This window comes from Physeter macrocephalus, chromosome 1 (assembly GCF_002837175.3).
Source record: "Physeter macrocephalus isolate SW-GA chromosome 1, ASM283717v5, whole genome shotgun sequence".
Taxonomy (NCBI): Eukaryota; Metazoa; Chordata; class Mammalia; order Artiodactyla; family Physeteridae; genus Physeter; species Physeter macrocephalus.
Window position 1 is genome coordinate 106,098,592 of NC_041214.2, and position 24,655 is coordinate 106,123,246.

Here is a 24,655-nt window from a genome sequence, read left to right on the forward strand (position 1 = left end):
ACCTTCACAGTTTCTAACCCCTTCCATCTTTATACACTTTCTTCAATAAACACATGCTCTGGCTTTTCTTCAAATTGTGATTCTTCAACAAACTTCTTTATCCATTAATACTATACCGTGTCCCAGAGTTGGTATAAATATTCAAAATCAAATTATGAAAATTAAATTGAAACAAAAGGAATCCGTAGAAATAAATATTTTAAATAAATTTCTTTTGTGTCAGACCTTAAATCTATTAAATAAAAAAAAGGTTTGGGAGATCTAATGCAATCAATCTTTTATCATTCTCCCACAGTACAATAATTAAGTAGGCCTCTTTACTCTTAGGGAACTTTGAGATAAGATCCTAACAAATAAAACTTTTCTACTGTGTAAAATATGAGTTGAATAATTGATCCTGTCGTTATTTTTGGATAGAAATATCTTCTCTTGTAAAGTTGGCAGCAGTGCCATATTCAATTCTCTAACTGGCCTGTGAAACGTTCCTTTTCTACAGAGTGCCAAGTTAAAATGCCTTTTAAGTTTAAAAAGAAAAAAACTTTAGCACTTCCCATCACTTCTTTGAAAACACCAGTTGATATCACATTATAATATATGTCCTAGAAATGGGTGTAGCTTAGATATTCAGATATCAATTCATATTTTCCAATTAATTTTCATTATAGTTTCAGAAATATGTCTCACAGGAAAAAAAAAATGGCCCCAACACATAATCCAAATCTCACTTAAGAATCCTAATATACACTTCAAAAGCACATTCTTTGTCCGTGTGTGGTCGCTATGCATTTAATTTTCCACCACAAGCTGTAAAAAAGTTAAGTCAAATGGACAATCGTTCCACATGATCTGAGAACACTTATTTAAATACACAAATAGATTTAAATACACCAGAAATTTAAGGCCCATTCCACTGATATTTTATAGCCCACAGGACTTTGACAATTAAACAACCATATTGTCTATGCCACTGCCGTTCCAGGTATTTACAATAAGTTATCAGGTTGAAAGTAAGGAAAGAAAAAAAAAATCTTAGTTTAAATAAGATAAATTCTGCTCTTCACCGTGGGCAGTTCTCTAGAGGAATGGCCAGAATACAGGGTTTTTTGTCTCAGGGGAGCTACTGCAAACTCAGTAACTCGGGTCCAGCCACTTGACAACGTTGAACCTGTTTCCTCATCTGCAAAAATGGGACTAATGATACCCTCCTATCTACTTCACAGCATAAAGAGCAAATAAGATGTCAGTGAAATCACAGTGTAAACTCTAGATTGCAATAACAAATGTAACATATATTACTCTTGTGCCTTTAAGGGTGACAAACTTACAATAAAGAAAGACTTGACGACTAATGACCAAAAGGATGAGAGCAAAGAAGTTTTAACAGTTTAAGTCTTTACTTGGAGACTATGCTAAAGATGCAGGAGGGCTCTCAGAGGAAATTTTTATTCAGCTCTAGGAAGCTTGGGCAGACTAAACTGTTTTTGTAAGGGCAAAGGGGAACTCGCTGTGCTTACTACAAGACATCAGAAATGCAAATTAGAGCATAGTAATTTATTAATTGTGCAGATGTGAAACTGCTTTAAATAAACATGCCCTAAATGAGACTGAACTGCAGAGGGGGTAAGGGGGTACCTGTCTTGACTGGTGTGTCAGAGCCAAAGAAGGATGCCTTCATCAGGCCAGCTTCTAAAGGAGAGAGCTAATGCCATAGTTGCTTCTCAGGGGAAATGTTTGTTTTCCCCAACTCTGACAACACTCAATAAAATGCATGACAGGTTTACTTCATGATCACAAAACTAGAATTTTTACCACCTTTTAAAGAGGAAGTCTGAATAAGAAAATTCCAAAAATAGGAGGAAAAATACAAACTACCTTGTTTTATTTATTTGTAAATAAATTCAGTCCTAATTGAAATAATATACACGAGGGTGATCCATGACATATGCCAGCATTCGTGATGAGGGAAGAAGGTACAGGATGACAGCTTATAAAAAATAATTCTATCACAAACCCCGTTTTCTTCATTGATAATGTGTTGACAGAAGTATGTTAATAATGACATTTAAATAAACAGCTAAATATGATTTGGCAATTGTGGTCACCAGAGCACCTCTGTGCAGGCAATACTGCCAAGGCTTAAAACCATGTCTGCGTATGAGGTAATCCCAGAATCGTTGGCTTTGCTTCAATCAGGGCAGGATTCATTTACAGGCCTCTGATCTTTACACTAATCCATTCCTGTACCTTGCAGAATCTTCTATATCTAGTACATAGTATAAAACAGAGCAATTCAACGTAAATGAATGACACCTACTATACTGTTCTACGAACTGTGGGTACAAAGATAAGTAAAATCCAGATCTTACTGCTTAAGAGGGTCACAGTTTTTAAGATCTGAGGCTACCAAAGCCATTCCTCTGAGATGTTCTTAGTAACACTGTGACCCCCTCCTCCCATTGGCTGTATTTTTCTGCCTACTGATAGCCAGTCTATCTCCATATACTGTCCTGCTCTAGGGGACCTCCTGGAATTTACCTTTTCATGCCCACCTATGGTCTCTGGCAGATACCTCATGCTGAGCTACACACTGTCCACCCCCTTAACTCAGTCAACTAATATTTTTTTAGTCCCTACACTTTTATAGGTATGGGAGATACAGCAACAAACAAAAATTATCTCTATTCTTATCAGATCCCTCACGCTGAGCTAGACTCTGTCCTCATCCCTACAAACTAGCCTAATTCTGCCTATTCATTCAACAGTATCCACTGCACTCCTACCATCATCTAGGTGCTGAGGATACGGCAGTAAGCAAAACAAAGTCCTTGAGCTCATGGAATTTATGGAAATTTGGTGTGACACTGCCCAATTTTGACCTATGGTCTCCAAAATGGGGTTCTTGAGCCCCAAAACATGAATAAGACTTAGCCCACTGGAGTAGGTAAGAAGGAAATAATATAATTTTTCTTTACATTCAATTTATTTTTTATTTTTAAGCATTTATATTTTATTACATTAAATAATATATTAATAGCCCAGTATACGTAAGTTATAAGTAAATGTACAGATATTGAAGATGTATGCTCCAATTCTTTTACTAAAGGGAATAGCACTTAAAAAGTCCAGAGACCATTGGCTTGGATGATGACACAACTGCAGGGAACTGTTTGGCCAAGATGGGGTTAGCCTGGGCTTTCCAATAGCCTGGTTCATTTTTCTCTGATAGACTCAAGTAAGCATTTTGGCAAGGATGCCTAAACATTAAGCTAAACAACCAAAGTTCACGTCCATCCCAATTTCCCTCCCTAATTATCTCCTAACAACAATATACTCATCATCCCTGTGTCCCATGGATATTATAGCATCTTTATTTTCTATTCCACATTTGGTATGTGTGTGTCATTATGATACTAGAAACAACCTGAAGCCAAAGCTATTACCATTTTATTCTGCAAGCCCCAGAATTCCTAATCCAGCTTTACACATAATGGGTGGTCAATAAACACATGCTATGTAAAATAAAGACAACTGAATATATGGAACCCAGAATTACCAAACAGATATGATAGAGGCCAGTCATTTGCTTTACCAAAGATTGCTCTCCTTTATAATGATCAGTACTGTATCCCTTTAAGCAGCTCCTCTCTGTGTAACTTTACAGATCACTGATTACTATTAGGACCTGGCAATGGTAAAGCTTCAAGTAACCACTGCTAATTGAAGATCAATTAGAAATACATATGAAATGTTCTGAAATTATAGTTTGCCAATAAGAATACACAGTCAATTCTGAAAAACTAAATAAGTCAAAACTTTTCAGAAAAACATCTTTAACGATGAAAAGTACCAATCACCCTAATACTTAAGACCTATATATTAGACTTCATGATCATCTAGCTGTATTTGAAATATATGTCAGGAATGATATATATTGTCACCTTAAAAAATATTACAGAAATAAAATCCACCGATTCATGATCACAGTTCCTTATGTAAACTCACCACTATGTGTGTGAGACCAGATCCTCAGATGTATAACTCTACGCCCATTCCTCAAGACCCATTCCCAAGACCTCTGAAGCTACAGAAGGCTTTTGTATGGATTTAAATTTATGCAGAGGCTGTATGTAGAAAATCATTAAAACTTTTTAAAACCCTGGGCCTTACAACAAATCTGAACATGTTGCCTGGGACAACTAAGAATGTGTAGCACCAAATGAGACAAGAATGCATACCCATATACAAAATTTATTTAAAAATTCATTATTACCATGAGGACTGGTAAATAAGATCCGAATAACTGTACTTCCATGATGCCAAACAGCCCGGTGACAGAGAACGGAAGAAAGACTAACAAACGACTCTTCTGTGTGTCTCCGTTCCTCTTTGCTTCTTTAATGTAAACATTAGGGTCATTATCAATGTTGTGAGCTTATGAAGAAATATTTTCCCACATCAGTTTCTTCCTTATGATTTCACTTAATGAATGTATTTGCTTGTTATTAAAGCACCCAGGGTTGGCATCTGGAACACTGAGCATTTTAGAAACTAAGTTTTAATCTAAACTGTGTTGATGTCCAGAAATGACCAGTCAAAAGGGAGCCATAAATAAAACTGGGTGAAAATGCATACATTCTGAGGTGCAATAAACCTAAAAGTCATGATTTTAAAAAGCGATACTGAAGGTCTGATCAAGTCAAAGGGAAATCCAAAGACCAGAACCCAGATTACTAAACATAAAAGAGAAAGAGGACCAAACTCATGTGTGCCCTCCAGGTCATGGCTTACTAAGCCATGAGAGAAACCACAGCTATAAATACAGGTTGAAAACATCCTGGAAAACCTGAAAATTGCTTGATGGAAGCATTGGGCACAATTTGTAATCTATAATCTCTCATGGATAGAAAAGTATATTTTTACCTCTTTAGAATCTCACGTGTGTTTAATAACTGGGCTTGAGATCTTATTAATATATATATTTCTAGCTAGTATAATTTATCTAAGTAAGAATAAGTGTTAGCTATAGTAGTTTATTATATTTTTATTGGAATGTGTTTGAACACAGTTCAAACTTATTCTGTTCACTATACTTTTAACATGATTTGGTATACAGTACATGGAATCCTCAAACGCTTCCCTTTACTTCAAAAGTGTTGTCATTACAGATTGTGACATTAATAGTAATAAATAAAAAAGTAAAAATAAATAAAAAGAAAGTCCAAAACTCTTGAATGAAACATAACAATATAAATTGAAAACTTCATCAAAAAAAAAACAAAAATTCACTGGCTTTTGAAATAGACTAAAAGCAAAAAGAATGTACTAATAAGTAAATAAAAGCCAAATCAGGGTTAAAAGTCTAATTTTTAAAATCCACTCCAGTGCTTGGGCCAAATTAGTTTACAACCCTAATGACAATTAGGACAAATACAGTGCCACAGGAAGAAACCCCTGCTGTATTTCAATGTCAGCTCCTACGTTGGAATTAGCCAGTTTTTTAATGGTTTTTACTCAGTACTATTTTAGGCCATATCTGTTAGAACAATTAGCACAGAATAACTTATATTATGTATATTTACATCTACTGGACTTTTCCAGCCAGTAGAAGACACTTACTTTGAGGATAAGGGTTGTTCTATACTCATCTTTTATATCCTCAAAGTATAAATCAGCATCAATACACTGTAAGTACCTAATCCATGACCAGTGAATTAAATCAGTAGTAGTTTTTGCTACCTGAATCTCACCTACACTTGACCAAATTATTTAACATGCAAAATGGTCTTTGAACATGACCCAAGAAAGCAAGTCGAAAGAAAAGTGTCAGATGCCATAAAATGTACTCAATTTACCAGCCTACCTGAATGAGAACAGTATGGAAGTGGTTTATTGTGGGGGGATGAAAGACAAGAAATGGAAGCCTGACACACCCCGGGCAAAGCATCATGCATCTAGAACCACGCAAGAGCACTCTTTGTAAGATTATCATCCACAAAAGCTACTTTGCCAAAATAGAAAAATACCCTATTCCTATGTTTCATGGATCAGGGAAAAAGAAAAGCCATTTTAAAAGAACAAACTTTTTATCTTCTATATCTGAATTAGGCTCTGACTTTGCTGAATTTGCAAAGAAAAAAGAACTTAATTTCAGATGAATAGGGCTCTTAGTACAAAAAAAGCAATGTGTTACTTTGTATTTTTTAAATGATTTGCTACTTGTATAGAAATGTGTAATTTATAAAATCTTTTCTACTTATCATAGCAGAAATAAGTTTCTTAGGTAAAATAAATCAAAAGTACCCATGGACCACTTTGAAAACTGGTAACTTTTGATTAACCCTCTAATCCATGTTTGCTCATTAAGACACTCTGAAATGAAGTCTATGAATCTGCTTATTACTTTTTTCCACAAATACTGAATTTCTTTTCAAAGCAAATGCCAGAAAACTATTTTATAACACTATCCATGTTAAATTGTTAAATTCCTTTTGTAAAATATATTCAGATTAAGTACTTAAAAGTACCAGAGTAAAAACATATAGAATATTCATTGAGAAAAACTCCTCATGATGAATGATGATTGCTACTGACATACCAGAGGAATTAATAAGTAGTGAAACCAGTAACTGTTATTAGACATTTCTGTACTAGATATACCAAACAGAAAGAAAGTTCACTAAATATCAATTTATAAACTAAGTTTGAAGCCGGTTTTGTCTTTGACTGTGACCTCACAGATGAAAACTGACAGCTGGCCCCAGCTCAGAAAGTTTCTCATCTACCTCTCTTAAGATTGATAGAGAACAGTGTTCCAAGCCCTATCACTTCAAAATGAAGACGATTTCTCTTTTGGGAGAAAGAAAAATTGGAGGGAATTCTTGGCTAAAAGTTGCCTCAAAACTTTCATTTCTAACCTTCTGGAATGTGGTCCTCAAGGCAGGTAAATACAAAACAAGCCCAGGAGACAGTGGCACTGCAGACAGGCATTCTAAGCCTGGCACAGTCACTTGCTAGCTGTGTGACCTCAGAGAAACTACTTAACCTAAGACTTAGTTTCCTCCTCATTAAAACAGGGTCACCTCTCATCAGAAAGTTGTGAAAAACAAACAAAGTAGTAAAAATAAAACTTGTACTGATACTTCACAAGGCAGCCCTCAGTCCAAATATCTTTCTCCCGAGGGGTACAGCTCAGTGGCAGAGCATCTGACTGCAAATTATCTTTCTCCCTTCCTCCCAAAGAGGAGTACTATTTGGGCAACTCTTCTAAAAACTGCTTTCAATTTTCCCTTAAATATAATTGAAACCATGTAATCACACTATCACCTTAAAAAACAAAAATGATTGGATAAGGAATTTACTTCATAAAAACAACAGGTGCCTTTACTTCACATAGCCCTGCTAAAGGCTCCACATGATCCCTTCCTAACTGACACATATGTAGGGACTCTGTAAGTCTCCAATTCATATATCAACAACTTCATTGTAATGCATAGGGATGAATACTAAAAGGACCCCAAAACTACAAACAAATCTTTAAAATCAAATAATGGTAAATTTAAAAAAAGTTCAACCCCACATCCCATTCTCAGACATTTCTAGGCAGTATCCCAGATGCACATTAGTGAATATAATAATCAGCTGAGAGAAACAGGACAGAGAGATAAAGGGGGAGGGGAGGGAGGAGAGGGAAGGAAGAATGGGAGAGAATGAAAAAAATGGTAACTTTAGTAACTCAAAATATAATCAAAGTTTGACAGCTGGGTGTAGAGAATTATTTTCTCATTTTGTTACATGCTCCACCACATTCCCTTTGCAGTCAATGAGAACTCTACCCTTGGGTGAGTTTTGAGAGGTGCACCAAAAGCTGGAAAACAAGTCAGCATTTTTTATTATTAAAAGAATCAGCACTGCTAATAAGACTCCCTCTGAAGTACTCAATCTGTAGCTTTCCTACACCAAAGGATGTAGTCAAATCAGCAAATAATAAAAGACAAAAAACTTTCTTTAGCCATTAACAGTTTTAATCTACCAAATGAAGACTGATTTAAGTCTTACCATAACAATAGTTCAGGTACAGCTATTACTTTATTTCTAGGGTGTCATATAGACTCTTTCTCACATCATACTTTTCAATTTTTATAGTGGTTTTTATATGAAATTAGAAGTACAGGTGAAAGATCTTAACTCAGCATTCCACAGTTAATTATTGAAAATAAAGATACCTAGAACCTCTACAAAACAATACAACCCAGAAACATTCTCACCTGAGAGGAGACCAAATTTGCAGAAAACATTTTCTATTTTTACTTTTCTGATAGAAGGAAAGAAACATGCAAGTAGCAAAGTAATAAAGGAAATATAACCCCTTCATGAAACTTCTCCTAAGAGTAAAACATAATGAAAGGAACCTAAATTTTGTTCACCATTATGAGAAATGTTCAACATGGTAGAAATTTCAAACGTTACAGCTATCAGTGTGTTTGTGTTTATTTAACAAACCTAAAAATTACAACAACCAAAAAAGAATCACAATGTCAAAATGGATAGACGAGGTTCAACTAGTGTGTGTATGTGTGTTTACGCTTTCCTTATCAAAATTAGCAAAAGGATTTTCATTGAGTTAAATGGGTAGGAATACCAGATAATTTCACACTGTGGACTAAGGAAGTTAATACAATAGGATCACAATTCCTTATAGGAAACCCTTAGGTCCAATGCTTCAGATTTTGGGGGGCTTTAAAAAGGTCAGATGGAGCATACAGTATATTTTATGTAACATTCCTAGTCCAATCTAGGATAGGGCCTCATAATCAACCATACTACTTAACTACTTCTACAGCAAAATATGTGAATATTCTAAGTGGGCTTTAAAAACTATTTTAAACAGGTCCATGACACTCTGGGTCAGGTTTTGCCACCAAGTGAGTTTTGATGTCAAACTTTTGGAGGAACAAAAACTTTTTAGTTTTTCAGAGATTTTTTTAGATAGAGGATTGTGAATGTATATCCAATACCACTACAGAACAAGATACAAAGACAGTTTATTTATTTATTAGAGATGAAAAAGTACGGCAAATTTAAATTTAGCCAAGTAGGAAGATGTTCCTGGCAAATCTATCCTTACAAGTTAGGAAATACAGGGAATTCCCTGGTGGTACAGTGGTTAGGACTCCACACTCTCATTGCCAAGGGCCTGGGTTCAATCCCTGGCTGAGGAACTAAGATCCTGCAAACCGCACAGTGTGGCCAAAAAAATTAATTAACTACTTAATTAATTTTTTTTAAAAACTTATAAAAAACAAAGTTATTTAACTTTAATTTATTCAAATAAAGTAAATGAACATTGAGACTACTTAAAAATGTCTATGTTAGAAGCAGTGAGTATTCAAGTTTGCGAACCCTGGTACTTGCAGTCTTTTGCACTTCCTTTGCACTTAACCACAGGTTGCATTTCCCCTGGCTTTTGATTTTCACATTGTTCAAGATTTCAGGGATTTGGAGTATTTCCCATTCATCTTCTCCTTAGTATGTCCCTCAATTTTATTTCAGTGCCATTTTGCACGATGTAATTTGTTATGCACTTCGGATATAATGCTTCTCAATCTTCATGCCTTGACACAAAGGTAAGTTTTAATCGGTTGTGAGGAGTGCCCCCAAGTAATTAGTTATGAAAAGTTAAGGTACCACAGTTTATAAAGGATTTTACATGTGTATATATGGGTGTATTTAAGGTTTTCATCATAATAACATCACTCTTGCTTGTATTCTGATATACTTTCTTGATAGGGAAAGAAATGGCTTTATCACACTGTGAACTACCTATAAAACCGACTGCATGGGACTTCCCTGGTGGTCCAGTGGTAAAAGAATCCGCCTTCCAAGGCAGAGGATGCAGGTTCAATTCCTGGTCAGGGAACTAAGATCCCACATGCCGCGGAGCAATTAAGCCCAAGTGCCGCAACTACTGAACTTCCGCGCCTCAACTAGAGAGCCTGCATGCCGCAAATTACAGAGCCCACACACCCTGGAGCCTGCGAGCCACAGCTAGAGAAGCGAAAACAAAACCTGCAAGCCACAACTAGAGAGAAGCCCGCACGCCTCAACAAAAGATCCCTCATGCCTCAGCAAAGATCCCGACTACCACAACTAAGACCCGAGGCAGCCAAAAATAAAATAAAATAAATAAATAAGTAATAAATCTCAAAAAAAAAAACACTGCATAATTTATCTACGTCTATAACCAGGGAAATCATAGTGTCCCATGCATAAACATTAGTCGCATGTGTCTTGGTAGAAAAGAGAATTGACGCTCTAAGACATTCCAAGATGTATCGAAGTCACCAGAGGGAATGTCCAGTGCTGTCAACTAACTACTCTGAATTGTGTACTGTCATGTGCTATGTCTTTTTAAAGAGGTGGGAGAATCATTGCCCCAACTTGAAGCAGCACTGTACTTAAATGTGGCATGCCTCAGTTGTTTTTTTCTTTTTTTCCTCCTGGTTATTCTTATTATTTCCTTCAGTAACAACTTGTTTGTCCAGCACCTCACATCCAGTTAAAAATGCACCAGTGTTTCATGATATCAGAGTTGAAAATTACTTTGGCGGAAACAAAAATTAAAAGGCACAGCCTTGTGAAATTTCAAACTTAGTGGGAGTTGGGGTGAGATGAGATGTATTGAATAACTATAAATCATATACTATTGAGCACCGACTGTGGATAAGGGTCATTACAGACCTTATTGTCTTATGTAATTCTCATTCTGCTGCATGGTAAATATTAAGATGCCCTTTTGCACATAGGATAATGGAAGTTCATTCTGAAGTGACATGCCCAAAGTCCCTCAGCTTATAAGCTAGAGAGGCAGCAAGAGTGAAACCCAGGGCTCTTTGGCTGCAAAGCCTCTGCTCTCTGTACTATACCTGCTACTATGGGACATCTACAGAGTGCAATGAGGGCCCTCTGAGTATTGTAAACATGCTGACTGAAATACAGCCATAGAATCTTGAGGCTCTGGAAGAGACCTCAGCAGTAAATGAACTCTAAGCCCACATTCAAGTAGGTGACTCCATTCAATCTTTAGCCATCAGTCCCTAATACCAGAGTTCCTCAAAATATGTCAGAGGACTTCACACCTGCTTCAGAATCACTGCAGTACCGTTAAAATGCAGATTCCTGGGCCCTATCCCAGAATCAGAATATGAGGATGGGGCCTAGGAAATTCCATATTTTGCAAGCAAAACTGGTGTTTTTTAAATTGTAAGTCATAAAACAAATTTAGTGAATGACACTGTTATTTTTTTTAATAAAATTGTTTGGAACAGATTAGATTTATAAAGATTAGATAGGAATAGAAAACATTAGAGCACTGCTCTCAGTACTGTTTCAGGAAACTTTCGTTCCAGGTTTTTTTATGTGGATTGGAATATAAAAGGTATTTCTTACCATAGACCTCAAAAACATTTGAGAAATACAGCTGCTTTAAACAACTTTTATCCTCATTCTTATTTGTCCTTTGAAATAAGTTATCAACCTTTTTTTAAATTATTCCCTTTACAAAATATCCAAACTTCTATGTCCTTTTCAGGATCTCAGTTATTCCAATCCAGGAGTTTCTGTTTTATTCCCTGATCTTTTCACCCAAGGGCTATATTTAACTATTGGTTTAATTATTTAATCAATATTTTACAATATTTTTCATTTTTCTAAGATTTCATAAAATCCAATTCATTCTTAATAATTTTTACTTTGTATTTTACACAACCGCCTCACTCTCTGAAGTTATTTTACTATCTAGATCCTGGAACTGACTCACATATTTTAACTTATTAAGTTTATATTTTGGAAGGTGTGTCAGTGTTTCATGGTCTATATTTAATCCTTTAAGTCTTTCATTCCCTTAGTCTTTCATTTTCTATTTATATATACTATTAGATAGAATTCTTTACTGGCTTGTCTTCTTTTGAATTTCCGTTGTGTAACTGGTACTTATTTCAATTTTCACTTTATCTTTTTCTTTGAAAGAAAAAAAAAAAGGAAAGAAAACAATCCCCATTAAGACATGAGGATTTTCTGGGTATATCTTTACAGTTATAAAATGATGTCCTGGCATTTTAAGAAACTATAATTGCCTTCTAAGGGATAATATGAACACATATGAATGTTGAGTGAAGCTGAACTCAAAAAGTGCTTTCCTCAGGTATGACTTAAAATACAGAAATCTCTACAATTCGACACAGTATGTGATGACTGCCCCTGAGGTAGTACAAACCCACTGATGGAATTACAGTCACAGAATCTTCAAGCTGGAAGAATGTCCATTCAGCCATTAGCCTTAGTCCTTACCACCTTTGGAGCAGTGTTTCTCAAAGAGTAGCTGAGGACCTCCTGCATCCAATTTACTTGGGGCACATGATAAAAATGAAGCAGTGGGACTTCCCTGGTGGTGCAGTGATTAAGAATCCGCCTGCCAATGCAGGGGACATGGGTTCGAGCCCTGGTCCGGGAAGATCCTACATGCTACAGAGCAACTAAGCCTGCACGCCACAACTACTTGAGCCTGTGCTCTAGAGCTCAAGAGCCACAACTACTGAGCCTGTGCTCTAGAGCTCGAGAGCCACAACTACTGAGCCTGTGCTCTAGAGCTCGAGAGCCACAACTAGTGAAGCCCATGCACCTAGAGCCCCTGCTCTGCAACAAGAGAAGACACCGCAACGAGAAGCCCGTGCACCGCAACAAAGAGCAGCCCCCGCTCGCCGCAACTAGAGAAAGCCCGCATGCAGCAACGAAGGCCCACCGCAGCCAAAAATAAATAAATTAATTTTTTTTAAAGTGAAGCAGTGAAATTACAATGTTTTTATAATTTGGGTTTGTTTTCATTTCATAGTGAGAGGAAGGAAGCTGACTAAAAATACAGGAGAGATACCACTCAGACCTATTTTAAAAGGTGCACTTGGTGGTGAAATGTTGAAGAACAAGGTGGATTTCAAACTGTGAGTTCAAGAAAAGTGTCTTCTTCTTAAGATAAATACTTGCTTATGTTTAAATTTTAAAATATAGGTATGCCACACTGGTGGTGATGCAATATGCCAATATTAACTGCCTATATTTAGTAATTCAGAACATTTAAAAACACAATCTTAAACATTTCTGCACTCTTGCAAGAGACTAGTAATTTCAGGGATTTCTGTTAGTACAGCAAAAACAGGCACATCTATAATGAGGCTATTTTCAAAAAGTTTTTTTAATAGGGTTGAACTGTGAAGTCTTTATTACTTCTATTAAAGATTTCTAATATTAAAGTAATTGATATTCATGGTAAGATCCCACTAAAACTATGGCCCTTGCTTTACCCATGCTCTTTATGAAATGTAGGAAAACGTAAACATTAAGTATATTGGCTGATGATTAATAATTAGAAATTATGTTTGTAATTTTACTGAAAAACATGGCTGTATAAATACTTTAGCTGCTGAATTAGAATTTTTCATGAGTTGTGCCACATTTTAAGGCTGTTGTTCCTTCTTTAACTATATACAAAAAACATTATCAATTACATAGTTACAGCACAAGCAAACCATAATTATATGTTCATCCTAGCTTTCACTCAAAGCTATGTTATAAATTCAATGTCTAAACAAATCTGTTCCAATGGATGAAGTATAAAGATCAGGTCTATAAGGTCAAAGAAAATATACACTTTTCAAGTTGTATAGCAGAGCTATATTATATATACATTAAAAGCAGAGCTACCTCACAAACTCCTAAACCTGGAACTTTTTAAAAAAAATTTGGATATAAAGATCAAGGTGGATATAAAAAAAAGAAAGGTGTCAAAATTTCAGAATTTGTTAGTATCTTAGTCCCTAGGGGAAGATTCTACCTAAAACCGCCACAGTACCTCCAAAGACATACCACTAAGAAACAACATAGATGAACCCCCTTTTCAATAGCTAGCTTTAAATGTGAAATGCAAATTAAGACTTCAGCTTCAGAACTTAATAGAGATATGCAGAATAATAAAATGAGAAGTTTGAAAACTCTTGGCAATGTAGAAGCAAAACCTTTATCTAAAATCTTACTTTGAAAATTAAGCCTCAAATCTAATAAATACATTTTAGATGCAAATAACTTGTAATTCATTGTCAGCGTGACTTTTAAAATCACTACTTCAAATTTTATACTATAAAAACTACTCTGACTTCAAAGACCAAGACTTTTCTTGAAAACATTGTTTTAATGAAGCGGTTATTTGATATCTCAAAGAAATGCAAGAGTTCATCAGATCGCTTTTATTCTGGAAATTACCTATTCCCATTTTAAATTTTGAATTGGTCAAATATATTTCCATGGCAAAAGAACTAGCATTAAAAGTTTGCTCCAGTGAACAAAATAACGTGCCTCACATGTATAAATGTGGTGTTCTTCAGTAATCAGGAATGCATTTTGAATACTCTTGCCATATGTTCAAAAATGAGAAACTTCTCTTGCAAAGAAGCTTTAAAAAAAAAAAAATCAAAGACGCTGAAATCCACATATTTTGGTGTGCACTAAATTCATCTTACAGACCCATCTCATTCTGACCACTCCAACTGGTCTGTTATGCATGTGACATATTAGGAGGCTCTTCTATCTGAAATAACACGGTATTTTACATTCCATTAAAAAATGCTGGACACAGAGCTTCTATTATATATCATCTAAGGTTCTCAACAATGTCAAAGTACATTTTGCTACCATATAGAAACTACCAGAAAGGCCTGGTCTTCAAAACTCAATTCCTCTCAATACTAAGACAACCTTTTAGTAACATACACAATATGCCAGCAAGCCAGGAAACAAAATAAGGTCCCTTTTCTTTTTCTTTTATGGAAAACTGAATTCAAGTCCATTTTCATTCACAAAATACAGCCTGTCTTCATTATGGTAATATTACAAAGCACCAAAGCTGATTTACACAATTTCGTACAACCAGTTTTCTTAATGTATCAGCATCTTAGAGTACCTCAGGTGTTTCTGACAATGGAGGGGCAAAATTACACATTGGTTTTCTGCAGTTTGGGCTCACCATGCGGCTTTCAAATGTTAAACCCTCAGTTTTCACCCAGAGGGTTACTTCTCACAACCAGACTTTTTAGGCACTTACTGTCCCACACGTTATTTCACCAACTTTTCCATTTGGGAGGCATATATCTGAAAAAGGCACTTAGTGTCAGATTTCAAAGTTGCTATTTATTATATATACAGACTGTTAGAATGCACTCAATTTCTCCAAATATATAAAATTTGACAAAAATTACTATCAATTAGGACAGTTATTTACCTTTTGAATCAAGCTGGTACACTAAATGCTAGATTTACTATATTGCCCAGTCCACCCTCCCCCCACTACAAAGGTAACTGTCACAAACAGCACAAGTTCCCTAAGAAAAGAGAGACCAGGAAAGAGTAAGCAAATGTCAGTCACTGTAATTTAGAGAGGACTTCTGAGCAATGATTCCTTGGATTTTTAATAATTCTCTCTACTCACAAGCTACAGTCTTTCTACAATATTACCTAGCATTAAATTTCCTAGGCCTTCAACTCTAAGTAAAATTTTATTATCCATTAAAAAAGATAAGTTTTCAAATGACACTTACTTGCAGGAAAATGCGAAATGCACATTTAAACTATCTTAAAATAATAATAACCATAGCTGAATTGTAAATACTAGAAATTATAAATTGACTTCTGCTATGGGAAACTCAGCAAGACAAGTTTCTGGGGTGCTGCAAACCCAAAAAGGCATCTTCTTATGTGTACAGTAAGGACCCTTATGTCATTACTAATACCATCCAGCTTCCCTGTATGAAGAGTTTGCATACTTACCCAGGAAGGCAAATGGAAAGTACACAGGGAGGAAGATGAACTGCTGCAAAGCCTTTGTCATATGATAGTGACCTATAAAGTATCAAATAAAGGTACATCATCAGTGTGGTAGAGCTTTACAATTGAGTCCCAACTCCTGCAACATCTATGAAGGAAGGACCCCGAAACCCAGGAGTCCAGCTCCCCACCAACCCCTCCTTCTCACCATCCCCACCTCTATGCTCGAACTGTGGGGCAATAAAGGCAAAGAACCGCCCTGTATTCAAAGGGCAGAGGCTGAGGGGAGGGTAGCCCAGCTGGCATTCCAGGGTGTCTCCAGCACACTTGCCCCCTACTCCCGGTATGTACAAGGCAGTTGATCCATCCCGCAAACCCAAAACCCACATCGTGATCATTCATCAACTTGCACAAGTGATCGCCGCCCCCAGGACAAATGCACCAGGAACCAAATCATGGCAATCGATAGGCAGTCCGAGCCTCCCCGTGCCCAGGAGCCGGCAGGAGGTAAGCAGGGCGACGGCAGCAAATCCAGCAGATCCAGGTAGCGCAGCCCTCAGCCCTGCAGACCGGGGCGGCCACAAATGTCGCCCCAACGCCCGGCCCCGGTCACAATCCCGAGATTGGAGATCGGAACCGAGAGGGGAAACACATTCACCAGAGCCCCCGGCGTCAAGTGCAGGGCCACCAGGTCTTCGAGGTCGGGGTGGGGGGAGCTGGAAAACGGAGAGGGAGGAAGGGAGCGAGGGATCCCACCCCGGCTTTGTTGCTGGTCACCATCAAGTTTGCATCTTAGTACAAAATGTCGATCTTTAAGGCTGACAAGACAGAGGCAGAGGGAGAAAGAGAAAGGGAATAGAGTCCATCTTGCTTTGGGGAAGAGGGGGGAGAAAAAAAAATGAAGTGCAAAGCCCACACTCCGGGCGTAAAAGTCTGCTAAACACCTTTCCATAACGGAGGAGCAACGAGTGGGGTGTCCCCGTCCCCGTGCCCGCTCGAACTGGCGGCGGTCTGGACAGAAAATACCTCCTCCCTCTCCTCCTCTTCCTCCTCCTTCCCCTCCTCCTCCTCCTCCTCCTCCTCCTCCCGCTCCCTCCCTCTCCTCCCTCTCCTCCTCCTCCCGCGGGCCCCGGCGAAGATCCCGCCGCCACCGCCGCTGCCTCCGCTGCCCCCCGGGGAGGCACAGCCGCTCCGCCCGGCGCTGCCATTCCGGGCTTGGACCGCGCGGCGCGCGTGGGGCCGGGAGAGGGGTGGCCGCGCGGAGACGTCCGCGCCGGGGACCCCCTGCGCCCCCTCGCCGCGGGCTGGCTACAAAAGTCGCGCGAGCCGAGGTGGCGGCGGCGCGCAGAAGAGGCGCGCGTGGGGGCCCCACGTCGCGAGTGGGCAACCCCAGGGGATGGCGAAGAACGTCCCTCCCCGCGCGGGGAAAGTACCCCGGTCCCCGGCAGCCCGGCGTCCGCGGCCGGGAGACGAGAACTGGACGTGTCATTAGCAGGACAGGCAATGGTTTCAAAGCCCCAGGCCAATGACCATCAGCAGAGGCAGAGCTCGCTCCGTCCCCATCCCCCATCACCTCCACCCACCTTCCCCTTCGTACCCCCCCCACCTCCACCCCACCTCGCGAAACTTTTCGGCGAGATCCACCTGGACTAATTTGTCCTCAAACAGTTAAAATATTGACTGGACCCTACACACCGGGAGGGAAGGGGAATGCACGCTTTATTTTCCTTTCTACCGAAAGGAAAGCAAAAAATAGCTTCTCTCTCCGTCTCTCCCTCTCCCCCCCCCCCTGTCGTACATGTTGTGTCTTAGCTTTTTGCATCGTTTCGTTTTACCTTCCTCATTTAGCTGAAATGATCGCGGATTATTTCACACATAAACGTGTTCCAGATTCCTGGATTCAGGGTCCTTGTAAATTACAGGACTCGGGTTTGGTCTCAGTTACGTTAAGTTTCATACAATACCAAAAAATAAAAAAATAATAATAATAAATTGCCGAGGGTGAGCGAGCGAGACGAGGTGGAGGAGGAAAAGAAACCTCGAGTCTGATTTCTGTAATTTACTAGCGACCCGGATCGCAGCAAATAACAGTATAACACGAGTGTGGCTTAAGAGGGCTGGGGAGCTCTTTCTAGAGGCATCGACCCCATCCCCGGATAAAGGATCTGCAAGTTTTCTGTCATCGCGACCATGCAATGCCATCACTTACCTTCAGAAATAAGACTTTAAACAGCCAAGGCCTTCCTCCTCCCCTCCACCACCACCCCCCCCGCCAGCTTCGCTCTCTCCACCTTAAACTTATTGACACAACATAATCCCACATTCAAGCAAAATCCTGACACAGCCTCCCTCCTCCTCTTCCCCCTCCTCTCTTCCCTCCCGTTCTCTCGTTCGCTCTCCCTCTCGTCCTCTCCGGTTTTCTCTCGCTCTCTCTCTTGCCCTCACCCCCCGCCCCCGCCGGCTTTCCCTCCCTCTTCTCTCTCCCCTTCTCCCTCGCCCTCTTCCCCCTCTCCCCCTATTCTTCCTCCTAGCCACTCTGGCACTAAAACAGCACTTTCTCTACTCGCCGCGCATTTGGTTAGGGGTGGGGGGGTGAGAGGGCACCGATCTCCGGGGCCGGAACACCCAAATCCCAACTCTCCAGATGAACGAGCAACTGGGCTGCTGTTCCCGGTCACCGACGCAGACGAAACGTTCGATAAATCCACTGAGGGCTGGCTCCTTGTACCTTCCTCCCCTGCCCCGACTCCCCAGGCCCCACCTCCCCTGCAGCCGAGCCCAGGCTGGGCTCCACGTACTTTCGCCGAGATGAAGTTTGGGGCTCCCCAGGCGGCCAAGAGCCGCCCGCCGGCGTGAGGGCTCTGTTGTTGTTTTCCTCGGACTGCTCCTGCCCGCGCCGCGGCTCCCGTGCCCCTCTCGGGCGGCGCTGCCTGTGTGCCGAGAGGTGCTGGTTGCAAACGCAGCCTGGCACCGGCTGGCCTACTACTCCCCAGCCCGGCCCCCAGCCTCCCGCCCGCAGGGCACTGCCTTCGCGCCCCCGGCTCGCCGCCGGCGCGGCCGCGGCGACCCTCGCCCCCGACCTCTCCCGACCCAAAGTTTTGGCGGAGGGGTAAAGTGCCCGAGGAGCGGGCCGGCTGGCGGCGGCTCCGGACGCGCGGGGTTCCCTCCGTCTTCCTCAAGTCCAGCCTACCGGCTGCCGCCACCGCCGCCGCCGCCGCTGCTCCTGCCGCGGAGTCCTTGGGGCTGCAGCCCGGCGGCTCGCAAGTGAGTAGGAAAACAGAAAGTGCGGGGAGAGCGCCCGGGAAGGGCTGGAGATGGGGGGGAGCTTACCTCGCGGGCTCGCCGGGCGCGAGGGCGTGTGTGTGGCTCGCCCTCAGCGGCCAGTCAGGGGTTCTCTATGGGAAAGTGGAGAGAGAGGAGCTCGCGGAGCCGCTCTGCCTCCGCTTCACTGTACACTGCTCCACATACAGTACATGCAGCCAGGAGAGACTGAAAACACTCATTTTATATAAGGCAGCCTGCCATTGGCCCGCTCCGTGATGGACAGGCCGCGCGGCCAAACAGAAGGCCCGTTACACCCAAACACACGCACACATACACACATTTTACAGAGACACACAAAGATCATCACATTTTCTATTTTCTAATGTTCGGGACCTGTAGACAGTAGGAGAGGACAGGTAGAGAGGCCCAGCAGAGTGGGTTGCGAGCGAAAAACCCTGTCAGCACCAAGTTGCTAGGCTTGAAACTGGTGTCCTTTTGACTTGGGAGGGTTATAGTAATAAACTACAACTCCACTGGATATGGAAGTGAGGGGTTTTTTTTTCTTTCTTTTTTTTTAATCGTTGCCTTGTGGTGCCCCATGGAAGAGGCGTGCATTGTGTTATGATTTTACAACCTGACCTGGCTAACAAGTGGCCAGGAAAGGCTTTTATCAGCTTGGATTTCTTTTGTCAATGGGTTAACTATCACATAGGCCAAAACAGTGCAAGATAAGTTTATTAGGACTGTGAGCACTGAGGTTGTTAGTGCTTCATTCGTAGGTAAATTGAGAAAAATCAACACAACAATACACAGAAACAAAGATAAACATTTTGCTGAAATAGGCACTCTACTTTTAGCTGGTCAGAGGACTGCAGATCACCTGCGTGGGCATACAAACAGTGCTGTAAAGTAGAATAAGTCATGGAAGATCGGCTATTGCCCCTTTTCCTTAAAAATAGGCCTTTTGAATCAATATATGCAAGATTTATATTTTGCATATTATATATATGTTTACTTTCCATATTTCACATCATATGTGAACATCACATGTTGGTTGACTTTGGGAGATGGAGAACCCAAGGGCTCTTCTTTCTGTTTTTTTTTCTGTGATGCGGCTTTAACAGATTATATTTGACAGTCCTGTATAAACAAGTCAACAGGTTGCTGGGAAAAAAACATAGCTGGAAACTAAGCGGAATAAATTCTAGACCCAACTCTTAAACTCGCTAAACAATCTTGAGCAACTACTTTAGCCTCTTTAATGCCCAGATTTGGTTTGGGGTTTTGTTTTCATTTTTTCTTTTAAGGTTAAAAGAAGAAGCTTCTCCCAGTTTTACTTCACTAAATGTTTATTCAGCATCTACTGTGTACCAGGCATTATCATAGGCCCTAGATGTTTTCTTACGGTTCTTTCTGATTTAAGAGTCTGTGAATTATTCTTAAACACAAACATTTTGAAGATTAAATAAACATCACGATTTTATGGCCTAGATGCGTAGCTTTAAAGCTTAAAGGAAAGCTGGATAAGAGAACTTATTTCAAATCCCGCTTTATTTCCTTGATGTTATCTTGAGATTTTTCTCTCACATCCATAAAGTTATCGAATGAGTGTGTATGTGTGTGTGTGTGGAAGACTGGGAACCAGAAACAGATACAGAGAAAATTTAAGTTTATGAAGTTTAGACAACAAACAGTGGTATTTAGAAATGTGATGTTTTGTTTATTTTTTAAAGGAAAATAATTTTTAAAAGGGAAAAGTATATAAAACCACAGCATGTTAAACTGATAATATTAAAGATTATATTAATGATGCTCTGCATTTAGTTGACAGAAGGAACAAAGTGTTCTTTATCCACATTACACACTGCTTTGAGATTGGTGCTAAGTATTGTTATCTCTATTTTATCCATCAGAGAAATGGGACTGCTCAAGATTACACAGAATACCAGTGAAGAAGGAACTTAAACCCAGGACTCTTTACTACCCAACACTGGTTTTAAATAACTTGACAGTCCTTCCTTCCAAATGACAAACTTCAGGGACAAGAGGCAGATAGAGGAAAAGCCAGAAAAACCTTCTCAGGATTTCACTGTTCTCTTTTTTGAAGAGGAAAAAAAAAAAAAAAAAAAAGCAGCACAAATTGCTATATTTAATTGCTGAGTGAAGTGCTGTGAAATTATTTGCTAGTATATTCATGTTATGAAAAATATGAAAGACCTGCCCATTTCCCACCCCTACCCCTAACCCCAGCCATAGGAAAACATTCTTTATTTCTTTATGGTCTCAAAGATTTTTTTTTTTTTTTTTTGGTTGAAGTATACTTAGCTTAGCAGGATTATCTAGAGTTACGTTTTCAAACTTTTAGATCACCCATTGCTATCAGTAAAATGTTTGAGTGAGTATCCTCAATATATGTATATTTCTGTATATGTTTTTAAAATGTACCACTACACGGATATATTATTTATTATTACAAAGCGTGCAATCACAGAAACTAAATCAAAAAGCGTGAAATAAAAATAAAAGTTAAGGGAATTCCCTGGCAGTCCAGTGGTTAGGGCTCACCTGGCCAGGTTCGATCCCCGGTTGGGGAACTAAGATCAGCAAGCCACGCGGTGCAGCCAAAAATAAAATAAAATAGATGTTAAATAAAAGTCTTAATATTTTCTCACCACATTCCTATGATATAGCCTTATCACGTGCCCCAGGGTTTTTGTATTCAAGTTTAGAGACCTCTGACAGTGCAAGGTACTAACTGACCAGGACTGATGCAATGGAGCATAAAGAAGTGCATAGAAATGATTAGTTGCAAGTCATTACTGCTACTGGAAAACTGGTGGGTCCACAGAGCCTTTAGATTCGGATAACGGCACATTTTTTTAACACAAATTATATATTGGTGGTGTTTTGGGCGTTATGTGGCAGTATAAGCCATCATTCAGTATTCTTTTGCAGATCATTTATTGAGAAGGATCTATGTGCTAGGTAGGCACTGTGCATACCAGAATTTTGGAAAAGGAAAATTGCCTGCTCCTAGAAGTGATGGAATACAATTCCAGTCTCTTGTGTGATAGGTAAAGCCTTGCCACGAAGTAAGGAGAAGAGGCTTAGAACTAAATGTAATGTAGCACTTTACCATTTATCATTTAGGAAATACTTTTTAGAATTTTAATTATCTTATTTAAAAATAAATATCAAGAAATTTTAAATGCCAGTAGTGCCCCAAAATTAAAAATATGAAAAATCATAGCTTTCAGGGAGTTTATTTAATTTTTATAATGTAGGGTTATGAAAAGAAAAATAACTGTTGGTTTCCTGAGTAAAATGGCATTCAAAAGGGTCTCCAAGAAAGGGTTTTTCCTTTCTTGTTTTCACATTTGATGGTCAATCATAAGTTGAACTCATGGTTAGCATATTCCTCTTTTTCATGGCCTTGATTGTCCATTTTCTTAATTTCATTCTGAAATAAAATAATTTCAAAATAATTTGGGAAGAGTAAATTTAAATATATGTGTAAATGTGCACATACAAGTGTTTATGTGTACATGTGTATGTATCTATAAACAACTTTTTACTTCCTTATTTTACATTATTTCTTTATTCAGTCGTATTTCAAATCCTGATTTCACCACTTCCTAACTGTGTAACCTTGGACAAATTCCTTGATCGCGCCAAGACTCAGTTTCCTAGTTTGTAGGACAACAAGAGAAACCATAAATGAAGCAATCCATATAAAATGCTTAAACCTGGAACATACTGAACATTAATACATATTATTTTTATCTTTCACACATACAAGCCAGTACAGCTGCTTTACAGAATGTTTTCTAAGACTTAAACTTCACATCAAATGGAGCTTATAGAACTTGTTGCAACTTACTTGCCCAGTGTTTGCAATTTCCTTTTAGCCTGCATTCTACTAACTCCAGCATCTCTGCACATAAAAGGACTGTCAGCCTGATCCCAGGATAAAGCAAACATCCTATTGGGTGGCCATTATTAAGCACCTGAAAAGGCAAACTTGTAATAAATCATTCCTTGAAACAAGCCTTGCTTTGTGCATTGAAACTCTAGATAGTTGCAGAGAGGAGGGTCTTCCTTACATAACAACAATTTTTGACTTGTACTTCACCTTGCTGAGCTTCAGTTTCTTTTCTCATATAACAGAAAAATAGAGAAAATCACACCTCTTTCCCCAAGGCCAATGCAAAGGGACTAGAAATTAGAACTTGGACAGCTGGACCACTTCTCAGCACCAATGCAAAAATTCATAATCTTGAAGACAACCAGCTTCTACTGGATCCCAGCAGAGTTGGGGGTAGAAAGAAAGAGGAAAACACCCTGCTTTCCTAGAGCAGTGCTACCCAAATCATCTTGGAATTCCCTCTCTCCTGTGATCTTCTGTAGCATTTTATCTATATTACTCTTAAGGCATTCAAATGCCTTACCTTGTATTATTTGTATGTTGATAGAGATCTCTATTTGATGGCAAACACCTTGAAGAAAATGACGATGTTTCATCCTCATTTTGTTTTCCAGCAGTTGCTAGCACAATAGCCTGTACATTGCCTAACATGTAACAGTAACTCAGCAAAGATTTGTAAAACAAATGAACAAAACAAGCAAAAACAAATAAAAAGACTATAAATTTTAAAAAGAATCAGAGAGAATCTAGGGATGAGACAGGTGCCAGAGAACGTTGGGCGTCCCAGGTATATGGTGAACAGAACTTACATTATAGTCATCATAGGTTATACCCACATATTGTTTAAATTTTCTAAAGCACCTTTACATTTGAGATAGCCTGTCATACTCACTAAAATCCACATGAGGTAGGTGAGACAGATAGAGGGAACTTCTTTTTAAAGATGAAAAAACTGAAGCAGGGGTATTTCCCTGGTGGCGCAGTGGTTAAGAATCCACCTGCCAATGCAGGGGACACGGGTTCGATCCCTGGTCCGGGAGGATCCCACATGCTGTGGAGCAACTAAGCCTGTGCACCACAACTACTAAGCCTGTGCTCTAGAGCCCTCGAGCCACAACTACTGAGCCCGCGCGCCGCAACTACTGAAGCCCGCGCGCCTAGAGCCCGTGCTCCGCAACAAGAGAAGCCACCACATTGAGAAGCCCGTGCACCGCACGGAAGAGTAGCCCCCGCTCGCCGCAACTAGAGAAAGCCCGCATGCAGTAACGAAGACCCAAAGCAGCCAAAAATAATAAATAAATAACATAAATAAATTTATTTAAAAAAAATTGAAGCAGGGAAAGGTTAAATTATTCTCTCAATATTATACTACATGATACTATACTACCCCAGTAGTAAAGTATAGTATATACTATACTATACTACCCCAGCGCAGCCAGTAGCAGCTCTGGGGTAGTAGTAAGGTTCTAGACACCTAGTTCTGCAAGCTTTCTGCCTTAGGTAGCAGGCAGGGGAAGGGGGAGTTGCCAAGGTGTCACTTAAGGATCATACCATAAAAATAGTTCTCTAAGTGGATGATGATTTTACACTAATGGTTTTGAT

The 24,655-nt window shown here is 39.6% G+C and overlaps 1 protein-coding gene across 10 annotated transcripts in view; it reads right to left on the reverse strand.

Moving 5' to 3' along the window:
* BBX (BBX high mobility group box domain containing) overlaps window positions 1-19,331 on the reverse strand; it is a 291,235-nt gene extending 271,904 nt beyond the window's left edge. For 4 of the 10 annotated variants that reach the window (XM_028493742.2, XM_055085735.1, XM_055085736.1 and 1 more), the window contains exon 1: window positions 15,868-15,939. Coding sequence is in view for 4 of the 10 variants with exons in the window: in XM_055085733.1 (XP_054941708.1) it covers window positions 15,146-15,192; window positions 15,868-15,928 (108 nt within the window). In the remaining 6 variants the exon portion in view is untranslated. Of the gene's footprint in view, window positions 1-15,145; window positions 15,193-15,867; window positions 15,942-18,662; window positions 18,795-19,194 lie in introns of those variants that run through there. The other 6 variants (XM_055085734.1, XM_055085732.1, XM_055085733.1 and 3 more) reach the window with 5 other exon arrangements.
* Between the last annotated feature and the right edge of the window lie 5,324 nt (window positions 19,332-24,655).